The sequence below is a fragment of the Carcharhinus amblyrhynchos genome, chromosome 13, assembly GCF_965287045.1.
Source record: "Carcharhinus amblyrhynchos chromosome 13, sCarAmb.v2.hapA, whole genome shotgun sequence".
NCBI classification, from domain to species: domain Eukaryota; kingdom Metazoa; phylum Chordata; class Chondrichthyes; order Carcharhiniformes; family Carcharhinidae; genus Carcharhinus; species Carcharhinus amblyrhynchos.
In genome coordinates, this window is record NC_137336.1 from 36642003 (window position 1) to 36661058 (window position 19056).

The 19056-nt window shown below is 41.5% G+C and overlaps 1 protein-coding gene across 1 annotated transcript in view; it reads left to right on the forward strand.

Annotated features, from left to right (window-relative positions):
- The window catches only part of nrg2a (neuregulin 2a), a 658989-nt gene that overhangs the window by 28658 nt on the left and 611275 nt on the right, over window positions 1-19056 (forward strand). Inside the window, 1 exon segment of the mRNA XM_080201095.1 lies at window positions 17794-17880. Within this exon segment, the coding sequence (XP_080057221.1) occupies window positions 17794-17880 (87 nt within the window).

Sequence of the window (19056 nt, forward strand, 5' to 3'; positions counted from 1 at the left end):
GAACTTAACTGTTCATTATCGCTACAATAATGAATGGGATTAAAGGTTGACATGTGGCTTAGATCTGATGGCCTGCAGCTTGGAGTCTTAAGAGAAGTGATTACAGAAACTGGATGCCTTGGTTGCAATTTTTCCTCCATTCACAACTGGTCCCAGAGGATTGAAAAACTGCAAATATGAGTCCCTTATTCAAGAAAGGAGGGTGATGGAAAGCATACAACAACTATAGGCCAGTTAGTGTAACATCTGCTATTTGGAAAATGCTGGATTCTTTTATTCAGGAGGCAGTAGCAGGATATTTGGAAAATCATTCTATAATCAGGAAAAATCAATATGGTTTTACGGAAAGAAAATTACGTTTGCCAAATTAATTAAGAGTTCTTTGAGCACATAACAAGTAGAGTGCGTAGAGCCTGTAGTGTCAGATATTTAGATTTCCAAAAGGAGTTTGATAAGGCACTACATACATGGTTGCCACACAAGAGATGATCACACTGTTGGGTGTAATATATTAGCATGGATAGAAGATTGACTAACTAACAGGAAACAATGAGTTATGATAAATGGGTTAATTTCAGGTTGGAAAATTGCAGCTAGTGCGGTTCTGTAGGGATTAGTGCTGGGGCCTCAACTATTTACAATCTATATTAATGACTGGGATAAAGAAATAGAGTGTGTTATAGGCATCTTTGCAGACAGTACAATAATTGGTGGGCAAGAAAGCTTGAGAAGGACATAATGAATCACTGAATTGCTAGGTGCAACATGAGGCCCATTGTGTCTGCACTGGCTCTCTGAATGACCAATTTACTTGTGCCATTCTCCCCCTTCTCCCTATAACCCTGTACATTCTTTCTTTGCAGATAATGGACTAATTTCCCTTTGAATACCTTGATTGACCCTGCCTTCACCACACTGTCAAGCAGCACAATCCAGACCTGAATCACTCTCTGAATGAAAAAAGACTTTCCTCATGCCGCTTTTGCTTCTTTTGATAATTGCTTTAAAGATTATGCCGACTCACAAGTTGGAACAGTTTCTCCCTAGTTTCTCTGTCTAGACCCTTGCGATTTTGTATGCCTCTGTCAAATCTCCTCTCAACTTCCCCTTCTCCAAGGAAAACATGCCCAATTTCTCCAACCTCTTTTCATAACAGAAGCTCCTCATCTTAGAATCATTTTTGTGCATCATATGCAGCAAAGAGATTATTGATATGTTAAGTGCTTGGGTAAAAATTGGCAAATGGGATACAACGTGAGTAAATGTGAGGTCTTCCACTATGGTGGGAAGAGTAGAGAATCAGAATGTTACTTAAATGGAACAAGAATGCTGCAGTATGGAGGGATAAGTCACAAAACATGTAGGTACTGCAAGTAATAAGAAGGCAAGTGGAAGGTTAGCCTTTGTTGCAAGGGGATAGTGTGAAAAAGCAGGGCAGTCATAATATAAATTGATGAGCCCACACCTAGAGTACAGCAACAATTTTGCTGTCCTTATTTAGGGAGAGATAAGGTTGCATTGGAGACAGTTCGGAAAAGATTAATTAGGTTGATTCCTGGGATGAACAGATAATTTTTCTAAGATTTTTCTAAGGCAAGCTTGAGCTGGTTTGGACCTACACCCATTGGAGTTTAGGAGAATGAGAGAATGAACTTATTGAAACATAAGATTTTCAGGAGGTTTGACAGTGTACATACTGAGAGGATGTCTTCCTTCATAGGACAGTTTAGATTTAGGGATCACAGTTTCACAATTAGATGTCTTCCATTTAAAATTGAGATAAGGAGGAATTTCTTTCAGAGAGTGATTAATCTTTGGAATTCACTACCCAAGGGAGCACCAGATGCTGGGTCATTAAGTCAATTCAAGACAAAGTTGGACAAAGTTTTGGTCTACAACAAAGTCAAGGGTTACATAGGGCAGGCAGTAGAGTTGAGGCCACAATCAGATCAACAATTCTCTTATTGAATGGTAGAGAAGACTTAAGGGGCCAAATGGCCCATTCTTGCTCCTATATTTTATGTTCTTATGAACCTCTATAGAAAGGATAATAGAACTCATGCAGTAGCTACCAGGGATAAATTTTCACTCCCCAACAGAGTGCATCTTGCTACAGTTCAGTGTTGCAAGGGATCAAGCCTACATCTCTCCAAAACGTGGATAATCGGGTCCATCAGTGTGGTAAATGCATGCCAGTGTTCTGCTTGATGGAGGATAAATCACTTCTGATTATCCACTACAATAACAAGAGCAAGAGTTTTTGGCAAGGTCTACCAGCTGCCAACTTAGGTTAAAGATCAATTGAACTCAATCAAATTTGTCAGATTTCATTGAGGGCTTTGAAATGCTTCAGAAAATCAGAAGTAATGTGGGTTTAAAAAAATTGGCAGCAAAGATGTTAACTTAATTCAGCATGTGCAATAAATTATCATATTATGGGTTGGGTTGTAAAATGCTGAGTTTTACTACATTAAAAAGTAATCAAAGCCTCATTTATTTCACCTATGTGCTGCAGTGGTGCATTACCTCAGTAATTATTTATATGTGGAACACTTCCTTAATTGTACTTTATATCTTAAAGTATATCCTTAAACTACCAAATTTGTGCTGGAATGACTTCAGGGTGGGCTACACTTTAAATTAAACATGATATGCAAACTTTATGCCTACATCCTTTAAACTTTAGAAGTTCTCCTTTGAGAAATGCATTTGATCTTGACATTTTTGTTGAGAATCCTTTGGTGAAAAGTGCCTATTTATAGTGGAGGAAATTACCAAAACTAATCATTATATAAAAGTAGATGTTAAAATGAAAAAACATTTAGTGGCACAGTGATTAGCACGGCTGCCTCACAGTGTCAGGGACCTGGATTCGATCCCTGGCTTGGGTCACTGTCTGTGTGGAGTTTGCATGTTCTCCCCGTGTCTGCATGTGTTTCCTTGGGGTGCTCCGGTTTCCTTCCATAGTCCAAAGTTGTGTGGGTTAGGTGGATTGGCCATGCTAAATTGCCCATTTGTCAGGGGGACTAGCTAGGATAAATGCATGGGGCTATGGGAATAGGGCCTGGTAATATTGTGGTTGGTGCAGACTCGATGGGCCGAATGGCCATCTTCCGCACTGTAGGATTCTATGAAAAATGTTGAGAATAAGTGTTACATCAATTATAACAGTTGATGTTATAATTGGATGTGAATATCCCAGAGTGGAACCCTAGCTCAAAAGACTGAATATTTTACTCTTTTTTAATAAATGTGGAGGAAGAGAGTCCCAGGACTTACAATTAGTTTTTAAAAATAAGAATTAACATACATTAAACATGAAAAGTTTGACTATAAAATATTTACTTGACTTCTTCACTTCCTCTTCTATCTTTACAAATGTACTCAGGTTTCAAGGATAACACAGGTTACACAGCACATTTTATGCTATAATGTTCTCAATAAATGTAGAGCACCTGTAACCCTCCAGAATAACTGTGGTCAGACGACACTCCACTCTGAAACTAAGCCACTCAATCGATCTCTGAAATCCCCCCAGATGATTATCACATGAGTACTTCCAAATTGCACTCTCAAAAATATATGGCTTAAAATCTTTTTTTAAACAATGCTTTCCCACAACTGTTTTCATCAAGGTTTTCCAACTGCTTCTCAAACATGGCCTTCTCTCATCTACTTTAACAAGGAATTTAACAAGGATATTTTGGCCCTGGAGGGAGTGCAGAGGAAGTTTACTAGGCTGATACCGGAGTTGAGGGGATTGAGCTATGAGGAGAGGCTGAATAAACTAGGCTTGTACTCGTTAGAGTTTAGAAGAATGAGGGGAGATCTCATTGAGACGTATAAGATGATGAATGGGATGGATAGGATAGAGGTGGAGAGACTCTTCCCGCTCAAAAAAGACAGTAGGACTAGGGGGCACAGCCTCAAGATAAAGGGGAGGCGGTTTAGAACGGAGTTGAGGAGGAACTTCTTCACTCAAAGGGTGGTGAATCTCTGGAATTCTCTGCCCGTTGAAGTGGTGGAGGCTGCCTCGCTAAATATTTTTAAGAAGCGGGTTGATGGGTTCTTGATAAGAGAGGGGATTAAGGGTTATGGGGAGAGGGCGGGAAAGTGGAACTGAGCCACAACAGATCAGCCATGATCTTATTGAATGGCGGGGCAGGCTCGAAGGGCTAGATGGCCTACTCCTGCTCCTATTTCTTATGTTCTTATGTTCTTATGAATTGCCTCCAGGTTTTCCAACTCTCCTTTCAGTATTTAATTGTCTTGAATTGCCATAAGCATCCAAATTTCAACACAAATCTCCTGCACTCAGTCCCTAGTTGAATATTATTGTTTCCAAAGGATTGAAATAAGTTCAACAAACTTACAATTGCTTCAGATGCCTGTCTTTTCCCTAGCCAACTTCATCCAGGTCTTCATTATCAGTTCTGTCTTTAGCTTCAGTGACCTGTTGCCTGTGCCAATGGCAATTCCTCTTTGTTCCTTTAACTTCAAACTGCCTGGAAACTTCTAGTTTCTAGAACTAAATATTCTTTAGCTTCTCTTGAGCTTGCTTTTGTGCCTATTACTCCATTGTACAGCTTTCTTGCCTCTAGCACAGTTGACAGTTATTTCTTCTCTGGGTTCTTATCTCCAACTGTCTAGATCCAGTTAAGCACTAAAACACAAAAGAGATTTTCCCAAAAGTGCCTGGTGCTTGCTAAGCAACATCTCAGGCCTTCCCTAAGCTCATGTTTACTTTTCCCATTGTAAACTCTCTCAGCTCAATGCATCCACCATTTGAACTGAAATGTAAAACTCCCATACATGCAAACACCTTTGTTTAACATGAATCTAACCACAGGTTTACCCTTCCTTGTACAGAAACATTAAATTAAACACACTTAAATCTATACTTTAATTCTAATGTTTCAGAATACAATTACAGATCACTTAAAACTACGGCTGGAATTATCCGGCCATTCAGCCAGCGGGATTCTCCAGTCCTGCCGCAACGCAGTTCACCCATGCCCATGGGTTTCCTGCCAGTGTGGGGTGATGTCAATCAGAACTCCCATTGACAGCAGTGGGACCAGAGAATCCTGCTGCTCACAAACAACATGACACCTCCAGCTGGTAGGAAACACATGGCTGGGAGGCTGGAGAATCCCGACCTACCTCTTTCCTGATATCTTCGCCTTTGAAAGAAAGAAATCTTCAGAACCACAAAGATTTCTTTATATTGGTGTGACCTCCACTTCACCCAAACTTAGCACGAATATCTAACAACATAACCCATTACACCATATGAGAAAATTTTGCAACTGCACATCATGCTATACAATGATGTACCCAAAAACAAAACAGTAAATGTAACATCATTATCATAATGCACCTCTCTTATTTCTTATTCTTTTGGTTGCCAGTTTTTAACTCAGTCAATAATGTTTCCTTTAAGTCTGCAGTCCTTTTCGTTTCTTGTCGGTATAGATCCACTGTCAAGCCCACTTCACACATTCACCTTTTGTAAATTCGCATTTTGATTCAACACAGTCAAAATGTCATTTTTGCATGCCAGCATCATCTCATCTCTTTTCTGAAAATCTCTTTGAGCTATTTCAAGAATGTTGCTGAGCTGCTGATGGTTTTGTATTCTTGCCTGTTATTTGAATTTTTTGTGAGTTTGTTGTGTCTTCCAGTCTCATTTCATGCAAGTTCTTTTCAATTCTGTTTGAGCCTTAAGAATCACTTCCTTCCTCTGAAGTTTCATTGTCCACTCTAATCGTCAATGATTTTGCACCCAGTCCTCAATATTTTTTTGTGGTGTTTTACAAGCTGTTCACTTGCCTTTATTCCAACTGCTACATCTTGTTTAGCGTCACTGGCATGCATTTTTAAAACAGTGTCTCTGAACATTGACACAGAAAGATCATTTTGCAATTTAAGAACATAAGAACATAAGAAATAGGAGCAGGAGTAGGCCATCTAGCCCCTCGAGCCTGCCCCGCCATTCAGTAAGATCATGGCTGATCTGTCGTGTCTCAGTTCCACATTCTCGCCCTCTCCCCATAACCCTTAATCCCCTCGCCTTTCAAAAACCTATCTACCCGCGTCTTAAATATATTTAGCGAGGCAGCCTCCACCACTTCGACGGGCAGAGAATTCCAGAGATTCACCACCCTTTGAGTGAAGAAGTTCGTCCTCAACTCCGTTCTAAACCGCCCCCCCTTTATCTTGAGGCTGTGCCGTCTAGTCCTACTGTCCTTTCCGAGCGGGAAGAGCCTCTCCACCTCTATCCTATCCATCCCATTCATCATCTTATATGTCTCAATGAGATCTCAATTTCAGTCCTCCTTGTTCCCAATTTGTAATTTTCTATTCTGTAGGTGCTGCATTTGTTTTTTTGTGGTCCATTACTAACTTTGATTTGTCAGTAATATTACTTGGATCAGTTCTTTATTCAACTGTATCACTATTTGACAATGAATTTTTATTCATGGGAACAACTTTAGAATTGTGACATGCATCCCACCCATCCTCTTCTTCATCTTCTCCAATTTGCTTCCAATTTCAAGAATCTCATTGTTTTCACAATAAACTTCTAACAGTTCGTTATGTTTTGCATTTCAACCAATTATTCTGATTTAGCCAAAATTCCTTTTCTTGTTCAAGGCATTTTCCAGCATACTTCATAATGAAGTCTGATGCTAGAATTCACCAAGTTTCAACAGAAGATCAGCCTTTGATTTGCCAAGTTTATCCTTTGGATATTCAAGTCCTCAGTCAAGAACTCAGTTCTGGTTTCCCTGATTGATTTTCAACTGTTCTCACCGATTCTTCCTTTTAGTTCTCAAACTTCTCTTTCCAACATGAAAGTTGATTTTCTACATGAATCAGATTTTCCTTCATTTGCTTGTTATCTGTAATAAGTGTCTCAATTTTCTCCACAGTTTTCAAAAGTATAAGATCAAAATGGCAGCACAGTGGCACAGTGGATAGCACTGTTGCCTCTCAGCGACAGGGACCCGAGTTAGATTCCCAGCTTGGGTCACTGTCTGTGTGGAGTTTGCATGTTCTTGCCACGTCTGCGTGGATTTCCTCTGGGTGCTCCGGTTTCCTCCCACAATCCAAAGGTGTGCGGGTTAGGTGGATTAGCCATGCCAAATTGCCCCTTAGTGTCAGGGGGACTAGCTAGGGTTATGGAGACAGGGCCTGGGTGGGATTGTGTTCGTTGTAGACTCGATGAGATGAATGACCTCCTTCTGCGCTGTGGGATTCTATGAGAAGCTTTGAAAATAAGCCTCATTCCACAGTCCAAAGATGTGCGGGTTAGGTGCATTGGCCATGCTGCCATGCTAAATTGCCCCTTAGTGGCCTGGGATGCGTAGGTTAGAGGGATTGGCAAGGTAAATATGTGGGGTTACGGGGATAGGGCCTGGGTAAGATGGTTGTCGGCGCAGACTTGATGTGCCGAATGGCCTCTTCCTGCACTGTAAGAATTCTCCGATTCTATGAACTTCCTGCTGCAATGCAGTTGTCATCACATTATTGCCTTCACAAGGCAAATCATTACTTAGGGTGAAACCTATTCCTCCAGTAGGAATAATTCCCACTGCAACAATTTCATTTACAAAGTTACTTCTCATATTAATTGTATACAAAGAAATAGATTCATCCCTTCCATTAATTCCCCTTACTAACACTTTCCCTTCAAAAAATTTTCTGGGATATAAGTTGTATCGTCAGCTGCTATCAATGATTGATCTGCTCTATGTCTCTCAAAATCTTGATTTGTTTACTTATTTTGTTAGACAAGTAAGGGAATACACCTCCCTTTGAAACAAAACATTCACAATGTTCAATAGTCTGCCTTCCTTCATTAGGACTCAAATAATTCTCTGAACAATCCTGAAATCTATCTCTCTTTCTCACAGAGTCTAAAGGAATATGTTTCACCTGTACCACTGTTACAATTTAACAACCATTTTCTTTTCCTGTGCTACCTTTCTCACGACTGCAACTTGTTATCTCATTTAGAGCCCAACAATCTGCCCACATTTATCCCACTTTGTTACATTGGAAACACTTAGGCCTCAGAATGTCACTTCAACCCTCAGCGCTTTCTCTTCTGATCTGAGATGAAATTTTCCAACCATTCCCTACTGTTTCATCTTTTCCTTGACTATTTGTTTTCCTTTGTTCTACTGACCTTCCATCTTTTTCAGGTTTAAGAGAATGACAAAAGAAACGATTTGGTTCTATGGACCAGTCTGTAATCATCTGCTAGTTCTGTTGCCTGTCTAGCAGTTTTAACTTTTTTGTTCCTCAGCATGAGTTACAATAAGCAAAGGCAGTGAATCTTTAAATTCTTTTAAAAGAATCACCTAAGGGCTTCATATGCCCATGCCCAATGGTCAAAATTATTTTGCTTTACCCTCTGAAATTCAGTATAAGTTTGTTTTGGCTTTGTGCTTGCATTTCAAAATTTTTGACCATATATCTTGGAAACAACTTATATCCACCAAGGATATTTTCTTTACTAAATCATAATGTGGAGATATGTCTTCTGGAAAGGATGCATATGGCTCAGTAGCCCTACCTATTATTCTACTTTGTCCAAAATTCTTTTGGGCATTTCATCTATTTTGCTACCTTTTCGAAATACATAAAAATGTTTTCATATCTTCTTCAAATATTGGAAGAGCTCATATATTATACATTTCTCCACTAGGTTCTTATATGTAACTATGTTCTCCCTCAACTGCTCTAGTGTCTCTGCCTTAACTATAAATTTTTAAGTCGAAATTCTTTGTTCCTCTCTTTTTTCTTTCTTCCTTTTCTAACTTATCCCTTTCCAAATCAAATTTTCTCATCTCCACTTCTCTTAGAAAGGCTTTCCTTTTATTTTCCCTTTCCCTTTTTATTGCATTTCAAGTTTCTTCACTTACATTTCCCGTCGTAATTGAATTTTTGCCAACTCAATTGTCTCACCTTTTGGAGAATGTAGTCTATCAGACAAGGCTTGTAATTTTAAATATTTTGCTATGATTTCAAAGGCATCAGCTTTCCTTACTCCTGCAGGTAATCCTAATTCCAATTTATCTGCCAATTCTGTTAACTGACTCTTGGTTACTTTCTGGAAACCACTCAGAGTAACATCTTCCATATTTAGAAAATATTTAGCAATTTTAAGTGCTATTTTGGATTCTAATCCATACAATATACCTTACAGCAACTCCCAATTCCTATGTCCAATACTGCAATACCTCCCTTTATTCTTTCCTTTAACATTCACAGATCCCACCTTTTAACAACAAAGCCTAGACCATGTTTTACTATTTTGTATCCAATGACCGCAAGGATATTTTGGCCTTGGAGGGAGTGCAGAGGAGGTTTACTAGGCTGATACCGGAGTTGAGGGGGTTGAGCTATGAGGAGAGGCTGAATAAACTAGGCTTGTACTCGTTAGAGTTTAGAAGAATGAGGGGAGATCTCATTGAGACATATAAGATGATGAATGGGATGGATAGGATAGAGGTGGAGAGACTCTTCCCGCTCAGAAAGGACAGTAGGACTAGGGGGCACAGCCTCAAGATAAAGGGGGGGTGGTTTAGAACGGAGTTGAGGAGGAACTTCTTCACTCAAAGGGTGGTGAATCTCTGGAATTCTCTGCCCGTTGAGGTGGTGGAGGCTGCCTCGCTAAATATTTTTAAGACGAGGGTTGATGGGTTTTTGATAAGCGAGGGGATTAAGGGTTATGGGGAGAGGGCGGGAATGTGGAACTGAGCCACGACAGATCAGCCATGATCTTATTGAATGGCAGGGCAGGCTCGAAGGGCTAGATGGCCTACTCCTGCTCCTATTTCTTATGCTCTTATGTTCTTATGACCCGCTTTTCATGTTTCAAATCCCAACAAATTATTGCTAATACAAAGAACAAAGAGCAGTACAGCACAAGAACAGGCCCTTCAGCCCTTCAAGCCTGCACCGTTCACATTGTCCAGTCTAGACCAACTGCTTATATCCCCCATTCCTCTGTTCATCAGCATCCAGTAACACTTCTCATAACTTTTGAAATCCCGCAAGAACCCCCATTTTTGTTATAATTCCAGTTGATGTAATTGGATTGGAAGATCCCAGAATGGAACACTGGCTCAAAAGATCATAACTTAAACTATTTTTTGGGCAATGTGGAGGAACAGAGTCACAGGATTGTCAATTAGTTTTTAACAACAAGAAAAAAACATTTATTAAACATGAAAAGTTTGACCATAACACAACAATTCTTCACTTCCCCCTTACCTTCAAAAATGTATCCAGATTGCAAGAAAAACTCAGGTCACACAATATACATGTGCTATAGTGTTCTCAATAAACACACAGTCCCTGTAACCCAAAAGGCTAACTGTAATTAGGCAACACCCCATTCTGAAACCAAATGGCAGATACCACTCAATTGATCTTCTGTGGATTTGGATGAAAATTCACTTAAAAGTATCTCTATTTAAACAGATAATTTCATCTCTCTACAGTGCAGAAGGAGACCATTCGGCCCATTGAGTCGGCACGGAATCTCCGAAAGAGCACCCCATGCAGGTCCTACCCTCCGCCCTATCCCTATAACCCTGTGCATTTACCGTGGCCAACCCACCTAACCTCACATCCTTGGACTGGGGGAAGGAAGCACAATAAGAAGTCTCACAACACCGGGTTAAAGTCCAACAGGTTTATTTAGTAGCACAAACTTTCGGAGTGTCACTCAGTCTTCAGGTGAGTGGAGTGACACTCCGAAAGCTTGTGCTACCAAATAAACCTGTTGGACTTTAACCTGGTATTGTGAGGCTTCTTAGTGAGCTTATCCCAGTCCAACACCGGCATCTGAGGGAGGAAACCAGAGCTCCTGGAACAAATCCATGCAGACACGGGGCGAATGTGCAAACTCCACACAGGCAATCACCCAATGCTGCAATCAAACCTGGGTTCCCGGCACTGCCAGGCAGCAGTGCTAACCACCGTGCCCCCATAATTATAGGTCACTTAACAACACCTCTGTTTCCTAATAGCTGCCATGTGCTTCTGGCATGGGCTGAGCACATGTATGTCATATTAGAACTTTGGTGGCCACATGTCACCTGAAAACAGGCTCTTTAGTTTGCAATCAGATCTAAAGCATGTGCCACTTCGACTTATCAAAGGACATGGAATAGTTAAAAGATGGTGATTGCATAATTACCCACCAGAAGGAGAAAATAGTGTGTTCTTGAGATAATCTCTTAAGGAAGTTGATGAATGCAGTGGGTTCATCAGCAAGGCAGTTTATACGGTTGAATGATGAATGAGAGGAGACCGGTGATACAGAAAACAGATATGGAGAAGGGTTCGAGGAAATTAAGAAATTGTTGGAGAAAAGCCAGGATACAGCAAGTGAAGAATCATTTGAGAATGTAGGTACTGTTCAGCAAATCTTTGGTGAAATACCTTAACCAATAGGGATTTTTAAAAATTCTAACTTGGGCTTTGAATTTGTCAAAAGTTGTGATTCAAAGACTGCGCAAGGACAGAGTTCCTAATGGCCCTTTAAATAATCAAAAAAACACAGATTGTGCCTAATGTGATAGAAAAAGCTTGGTGATTGTGAATAATGATCTTTTGAGACAATACTTTCACACTAGAGGAAACCTTTAATCTTATGGAGTGGCTGTTTGGCAGCAGGTGTTATATTTTCACCTTCTGGCTGAATGCAGTCTATTACAATGTGCCTATTTGTGTTTATTGTCCAGAATTGCTGCCACATCCCCCTCCTCAGAGCACAGACATTCCCATCTTCTGTGCTCCAAACACAAAAAAACTGGAACAGATCGATCGCATTGATGCAATAAGTTTATAAATGATGCTTCTTTTTTAATCTGGTAAACCTGAAGATTCCCTTTCCGATTCTTAACTGGGGTCTGTTCTAATTAAGCAGAATCAGTGTTTAAGAGGTCTTATCAAAACCATTCCATTAATACTGTCACTTTCGCCATTTTCCTGTGTTTCTGCTGGTCTCTACATTATGCATATTTCAGATCCTTTATTATTGCTTAGGGTGCTGATTGCAACTTTTGAGGACAGCTGAAGTGGATGGCTGCTGTTGGCTCTAGAAACTGCATCCAATTTTTTTCATGGTTAGGAGGTCTTGTGGCACAGTGGGTAGTGTCCTTACCTCTGAGCCAGAAGCTCCAGGTTTGAGTCACACCCCTTGAACCCCTTGAGGACTTGATGACCAAGAAAGATGCGTTCATATTGCAGCCAAACAGGTTGAGTGTCAACCTGCAAACCCTTCCAATCAAGTCAGTGGCTGGCACTAAGAGTGGGAGAGATAGCTGGTCAGCCACATTTGATGTGGGTTGGTGTCCTTCAACCTGTGGGGAGATTATCCGAGCCGGCTAGCTACTTGCGAGATTCGCGATGGGATAGAGAATTGGGCATCAGGCAAAACATAGGTTTTGTCCTGCCAATCCTGATTGAGTTGCCACCCACCAAATGGTCTGAAAAAGAGGAAGTTAAACCACTGATGCCTGTTGAAGAAACCACAGCTGCCAATTAGACTTAGGGTCTATGTAAGCATTGTGGTTAGGAACAATGGAGATATTGAGATACATTCAAGCTTGAAGGGAAATGAAAATACAGATAACTGGAGGCGATGTAGAAACTTATTAAGCTGTCAACGGAAGTTTATTTCAAAGCACTGCACTTTGAAATTGACAGAGGTCAAAGATTTTCAATGCAATAGAGAGGGTTTCAAAGGTTTCAGCTTGTGAGGAAGGTGCAGAGACTTCATATCTGTGAATTCACTAGGGTTGATGCACAGCTAAGAATAATGGATCCCCTTCCTCCTCCCGCAGGTGAAATTGGCATCTCTCTCTCAGAGGACCTCGAGATGTCTGCCCTGAAGCTTCTGAAAGAGAGAAAGAGAAATCCCTGCTGCAGAATGGAGTGTTGCAGTGATTTAAAAGCCAGTCAGGCGATCAGAGGGTATGAAGATTAAAGTGACATGGGCACTTCAGAATTTTCACAGCTAACAGGCAGGAATGAGAATGTTCATTTTCAAGTCTGCCTGGGCTAGAAGGGGCAGTCCAGTCATGAGATCCCCATCCCGAGGGACAATGGTCACATCAATCCTGGGGGAACCGTATATCTGCAGCAGGACAGTGGTAGAGGGGCAAATAGCCACTGGACCTACCCCCTTCACCACTCCCAGACTCCAAAGTGGCAGGCCAGGTTGTCAGTGCCAGAGGGCAGTGCATCATTGGCACTGCCAAGGCACGGGGCTTGATGGAGAGTCTGAGTGGGGAGGGGCTGAATGGGGAGGGAATGAGTGGAGGGATTTGGTAACCCTCATATCTGTGTGGTGGTGGTGGAGAGAGGGGTGACCTGTTTTTCTTGGATGGGATGGGGGATGACCCTCTTTTAGTGAGGAGTTGGTGGTACTCCCTGGTCAGCAGGGAGGGGGAATTACCATTTGATTTTTTTGTGGGGAGGGGGACCTGTCTCCAAGCATTGGGATTGAGGCAACTTTTAAAATGGGCGCCATGCTATCTGAACAGTAGGACTGGCCGTCGGGTTTCCTGGGATGCGTGAATTTGCATCCATCAGGTGGGCAAATCCCAGGGTCAGTGGGAAACCCTCCCATTTTTTGGCTGGCGTGGGCACCGAGTCCCAATTCAGAAGAACTGCAGCCTATATAAGCCTCTGGTGACAGAGCAGCAAGCTGTTCCCGGAACGGCCAGCTATGGAAATAAGAGGCAAGTTTGCCTTTGTTCACCACTCGGGTGCGGAAAGAGAATCGAAATTTCCCTCATCATACAAACAGTGCTGGTCCACCATTTTGCTTCCCCTCAGGATGGACCTGAAATGCAGTGCGACCACGGTGTTCAGTTGCAGCAGTTTAGAAAAGGGGCCTGAGACCTAATGGCCAGAATTTTCCGGTGGTTCTTGCCAGCAGGATTTTCTTGTCCTGCTGGAGTGAACGGAGATTTGGCTGAGCGCCCAATTCTCCGTCCTTGCATGCAGTGGTGGCAGGGTACGAACAGCCAGAAAATTCCATCCAAAATGCATTTCCCAAAGGGGTTTAGAAGGTTCGGGCAGGAGCAGGTGGGTAGCTGTTGTATTCTGAAAGCTCAATTTACTCTAATATGTCTGCCCGCCAACGAGAAACAGTGCCCTCATTGTTCAAAATGTTACACGGAATTCTTCACACACTCTGCTTACAGTGTGTTTGGTTAGTGTAACGAGGGCCACACCCATGATTCTGTGGTTTCTTACGGTCCTCTTCAATCACATTCTGATGGATATTCAGGATGATTCATATGCCGATAAGGTTCAATAGAAATCTCATTCAGTATACTGCATTGCCTGCATCGATCTGTAGTTTTAAATCAGGATCAGGGTATGACAATTAGCACTGAATAATGTTGCCCTATTAAGGTTATGTTTAAAGTTGAGAAAATCTGAATTTGTAAGGAAGGGTCCAGAAATTAATTCACACTCAAATCCAGCTGTGGCCACGAACCGCTTTGCTGAAACTGATGTGGAAGTGACACAAATATCGACACATCATCTGCTTCATCAATGACCTTCCTTCTATCATAAGGTCAGAAGTGGGGATGTTCACTGCTGACTGCACAATGTTCAGCATCGTTTGCAACTCGTCAAATACTGAAGGAGTCGATGTCCAAATGCAGTAAGACCTGGGCAATATCCAGAGTTGGGCTGTCAAGTGGCAAGTAAGATTCACGCCACACAAGTGCCAGGCAATAACCATCTCCAACAATCTAATCATCAGCCCTTGACATTCAATGGCATTACCATCGCTGAATCCCCCATTATCAGCATCCATTGACCAGAAACTGAACTGGACTAGCGATATAAATACTGTGGATACCAGAGTAGGTCAGAGGCCAGAAATCCTGTAGCAAGTATCTCATTTACTAAACCCCAGTGCCTGTCCACCATCCAAAAGGCACAAGTCAGGAGTGTGGTGGAATACTTTCCACTTGCCTGGATGACTGCAGCTCCTACAACATTCAAGAAGTTTGACGCCATCCAGGACAAAGCAGCCTGCTTAATTGCTATTCTATCTGCAAACATTTAATCCTTCCACTATTGTGCACAGTAGCAGCAATCTGTGTCTATCTGTATCTGCTATAAAATGCATTCCAGAAATTCACCAAGAAATCATTAGATAGCATCTTCCAGACCTACAACCGTTACCATTTAGGAGGACAAGGGCAGCAAACATCACCACCTGGAAGTTCCGCTCTAAGCCACTCTCTGTCCTGACTTAGAAATATACTGTCTCTCTGAGCACGCAAAAACCTCGTACACTATTGGAACTTCCAGAGAAATCCAGGCTGCGATTCTCCCAAAAGCGCTGAATTGGCGGGAAAACTGTTCTACATCCTGACTGTTTTGTCAGTTCAGTTTCTCACCCAAATTGCCCCACCCTCTGCACTGCAGAGGTCCCAGACATGAATATCATTAAAAACCCAGGAGGGCAGGGTTTATTCACTTCAGAGTTTGATAACTCTGGAACGCTGCGTGTGCGCAGGTCTTGATCTGTCAGATTCTCCGATTGCTGGCCAGCCCAGGATCCTCGCAGTTCTGCCCTCCCAGCCCCACCTGCCTCACCCCAGCCCCAAACTGTGTGATTGCTGCCCTCACAACAATTCCCAGGCCTGATTCCCCCTGTCCCAGAGTGCCCTGATGTACAGCCCACCCCTCCCTCTTCTGCAGTGGCCTGTCCCCCACCCTCCTCACCCCGGCAGACCCCCCCCCGTTCCCTTACCCCTGACTGCCCCGGGGTCAGACCCCCCTGAGGCAGGCCCACCCCCGCTAGACCACCTCCCCTCTCCCCAGCCCACCCCAATCGCTGCCCTCCTTCCATCCCAGAATGATCCTGTCTGCAGAGTGGCAGTGGGACCCCCCCCATCCCCACCAATCGCCCCTAGGCCCCACCCATAATAGGCCCCCCTGTTGGCACTACCCGATGCCCTGTGGGTAATATCCCCCCTCACTGCCTGACTCTTTGGGGGGCCTGATTGCCCCCCCTTCATTCCGGCATGGTGTCCCGCTAGTTCCCCAAACACGGGGAGCTAATGTAAATCCTACTGGAATGAAGTACTCCTGGCAGGGTGGGAGATTCAATCGGCACCTGAAATTTCTTGATAATTAGATTTAAAATACATTTAAAATGCATTTTAAAAAGATTCAAATTGCTTACCTGCCTTCCCACCAGTTTCCAGCGCGGTCTGACCGGTAACAGTTCACTGGCTCTCGGAGATGCGTGTGCATCCCTGGCGCATGCGCAAATCCCAGTACAAAGCCGGCGACACACATCTCCCACTGCGACCCGCCACAAAAGTTGCGGGTTGTGATGGGAGAATCATGGCCTTAGTTGCTAAGTCTTAATCTTCAAATTATATTTCATGAAACACAGCATATGGCATCATATGTGAAGGCATCCATAACACATAAGTTGACAGAGTTGATGTGATTAATTGATGTTAAACATTCAGAAACCGTTTTTGAAAATATTTATTTTCTAATTTACCATCACAACATTTGTCTTGAAAATGAGGCTAGTTTTGGAATAACAGACCAACCCCACATTTTTATGGCATTCGTTTCTAAAATATCTAACCCATGAGCAGAAATAATACCATCAATTTCTGAGACAACAATGGACACTGTCCGACGTTTCCTTATTTAATCAGATAATCATATTTTTTTTAAGGTTCAATAGACTATTGTCATTTCATCCAAGAACAAATTCATTTATTAATGGGCTGTTTTAAAGTTAGAACTTTGAAAAATATACCATAAAGCCACAAATTATCGTCCCGAAACCAATCAAAGAGATTTGAAATATTCCAATTAGGTGAATCTTTATGGAACATCCTATCAACAATGAGTAAAATTGGCATTTACTTTTCACATTGATGCAACTATATTTGATATCCAGCTGAGGGATAACCCTCCTGTGTCATCACATGGCATCTTTGGCCGTTGGATTATGAAAATTAGATGGCTGTTTGTTAGCTCCCGGGCTTGTTGATGTAAAAATGGCCACTGAAAGCTTCTTGTTATTCTTAACACAATTTACGGTAGGAAATACATTAGCATCAAAGCCAGCTATACTTTGGGGCGGCATGGTAGCACAATGGTTATCACTGCTACCTCACAATGCCAGGGACCTGGGTTTGATTTCTAGCTTGGGCCACTGTCTGTCTGGAGATTGCATGTTCTCTCCCTGTCTGTGTGGGTTTCCTCTGGGCATTCCGATTTCCTCCCACAGTTGAAAGACATGTTGATTAGGTGCTAAATTCTCCCTCAATGTACCTCAACTGGTGCCATAATGTGGCAACTAGGGGATTTTTACAGTAAAAAGTTAAAGTTGATTTATTAGTGGCAAGTAAGGCTTCCATTAACACTGCAGGTAAGTTACTGTGAAATTCTCCAAGTCGCCACAGTCTGGCATCTGTTCGGGTTAATGCAACTAACCAGCACGTCTTTCAGTAAGTAACTTCATTGCAGTGTTAATATAAGCCTACTTGTGACACTCATTAATAAAACTTATACTTTTTATAATAAAAATGTCTGAATATAATTTTGAGGTGTGTGGGTGGCATCGCAGTGTGTAAGTGCATATCAGGTTAACCCACTATTTTGAGAGGTACAAAGGAGAGTAAAGTCATCAATTGCATTTTAAAAATTTCTTTTAAACATTCATTGTTAATTTATTCACCAATCAACTGTTCTTTTTTTCAGTGCTTAGATTACGAGTCATGGTGAAAAACAGCATTTCCCCAGCAAACAGTAGTGCTTCAGCACCAGCAGAATCAGCCCATTATTACAGTGAGTAACCCACATACACAAATCTCTCAGTTCAATACAAGAATCAATTGTTCTAGATGCACAATCTGTATGTGGAAAACCAGCAATCTTCCTGGAGAAAGAATATTACTTTGGACATTGATGAAGCATTTTGAGGTTTGATACAGTGTGAACATCAAACCACATCCAATCTTAACATCAAGTCTGTGGAACATCTCATTACTTAGTTTCTAAAAGGCCCGACAATATAGTAATTAATAATGCATTCAATAGGGACACGCATGAGATAACATTTTATTAAATCTTTCAGTACTTAGATGGTCTGTTGAGTCCTTTTAAAAATCAAATGTGATATTGGAATCCTTGTTCGTTTCACCTACATGACGCATTAGGTGAAAACTGTTACAAATTTCTATGCAAATGGTTGATGATGATTCTGCATCCAGTAGAAACAGGTTGAGATTGAATAAGTTGTTTCATTCAGGATACTTTCAGATAAGATTAATGTTCTAATAATTTGGATTACATCATAACTGTTATGGGAATAATAGATTAAGATTTACCATGACACGAAGTTTGGTTTACCTCTTCAGTCATTTTACATGAAAACCTAACATAATTACAATAACTTTTAAGTCATGGTTTTCTGAAAGATATGTTGATGCAACAAGAGTTTGATGCATAATTAAGTTTAAAGTATTCAAGGATAAAATAATTGACACAAGAATGATGAGCACATTATTTGATTCATTCAGGAATTACAATAATAGAGCCATGACCATGCAATTTAGTAAAACATAATGTTTTTAGGAAATGCAGTATCACTATCTACTTAATCGCAATTTAACGTAGGAGCCCAATGATGTTCAGCTTTGAAGATTATAATTAATGCATCAGCTTGGCAAAATTAGCTTTCTTCATCTTGTAGAGCAAAGTAAGACATTGCATAGTGCCTACAACCGAGATCTTCTGGTCCTACATCTCTTGTGCAAGAGTGTTGCTGGTGGGATGGAAAGTTTGACGGATCAACCAAAGGTCCGTCGACTTCATGGTATTGTAAAATCATGGACTATATCTTTGACAGTTTTAAAATAAGATCACTGAACCTTTTTGATCTAATAACAGTCAAATTATTGTAGAGAAACAATTCTATCGTACAGTGCAGTATTTGGGATCCAGGCTGTGGAATTACACCTT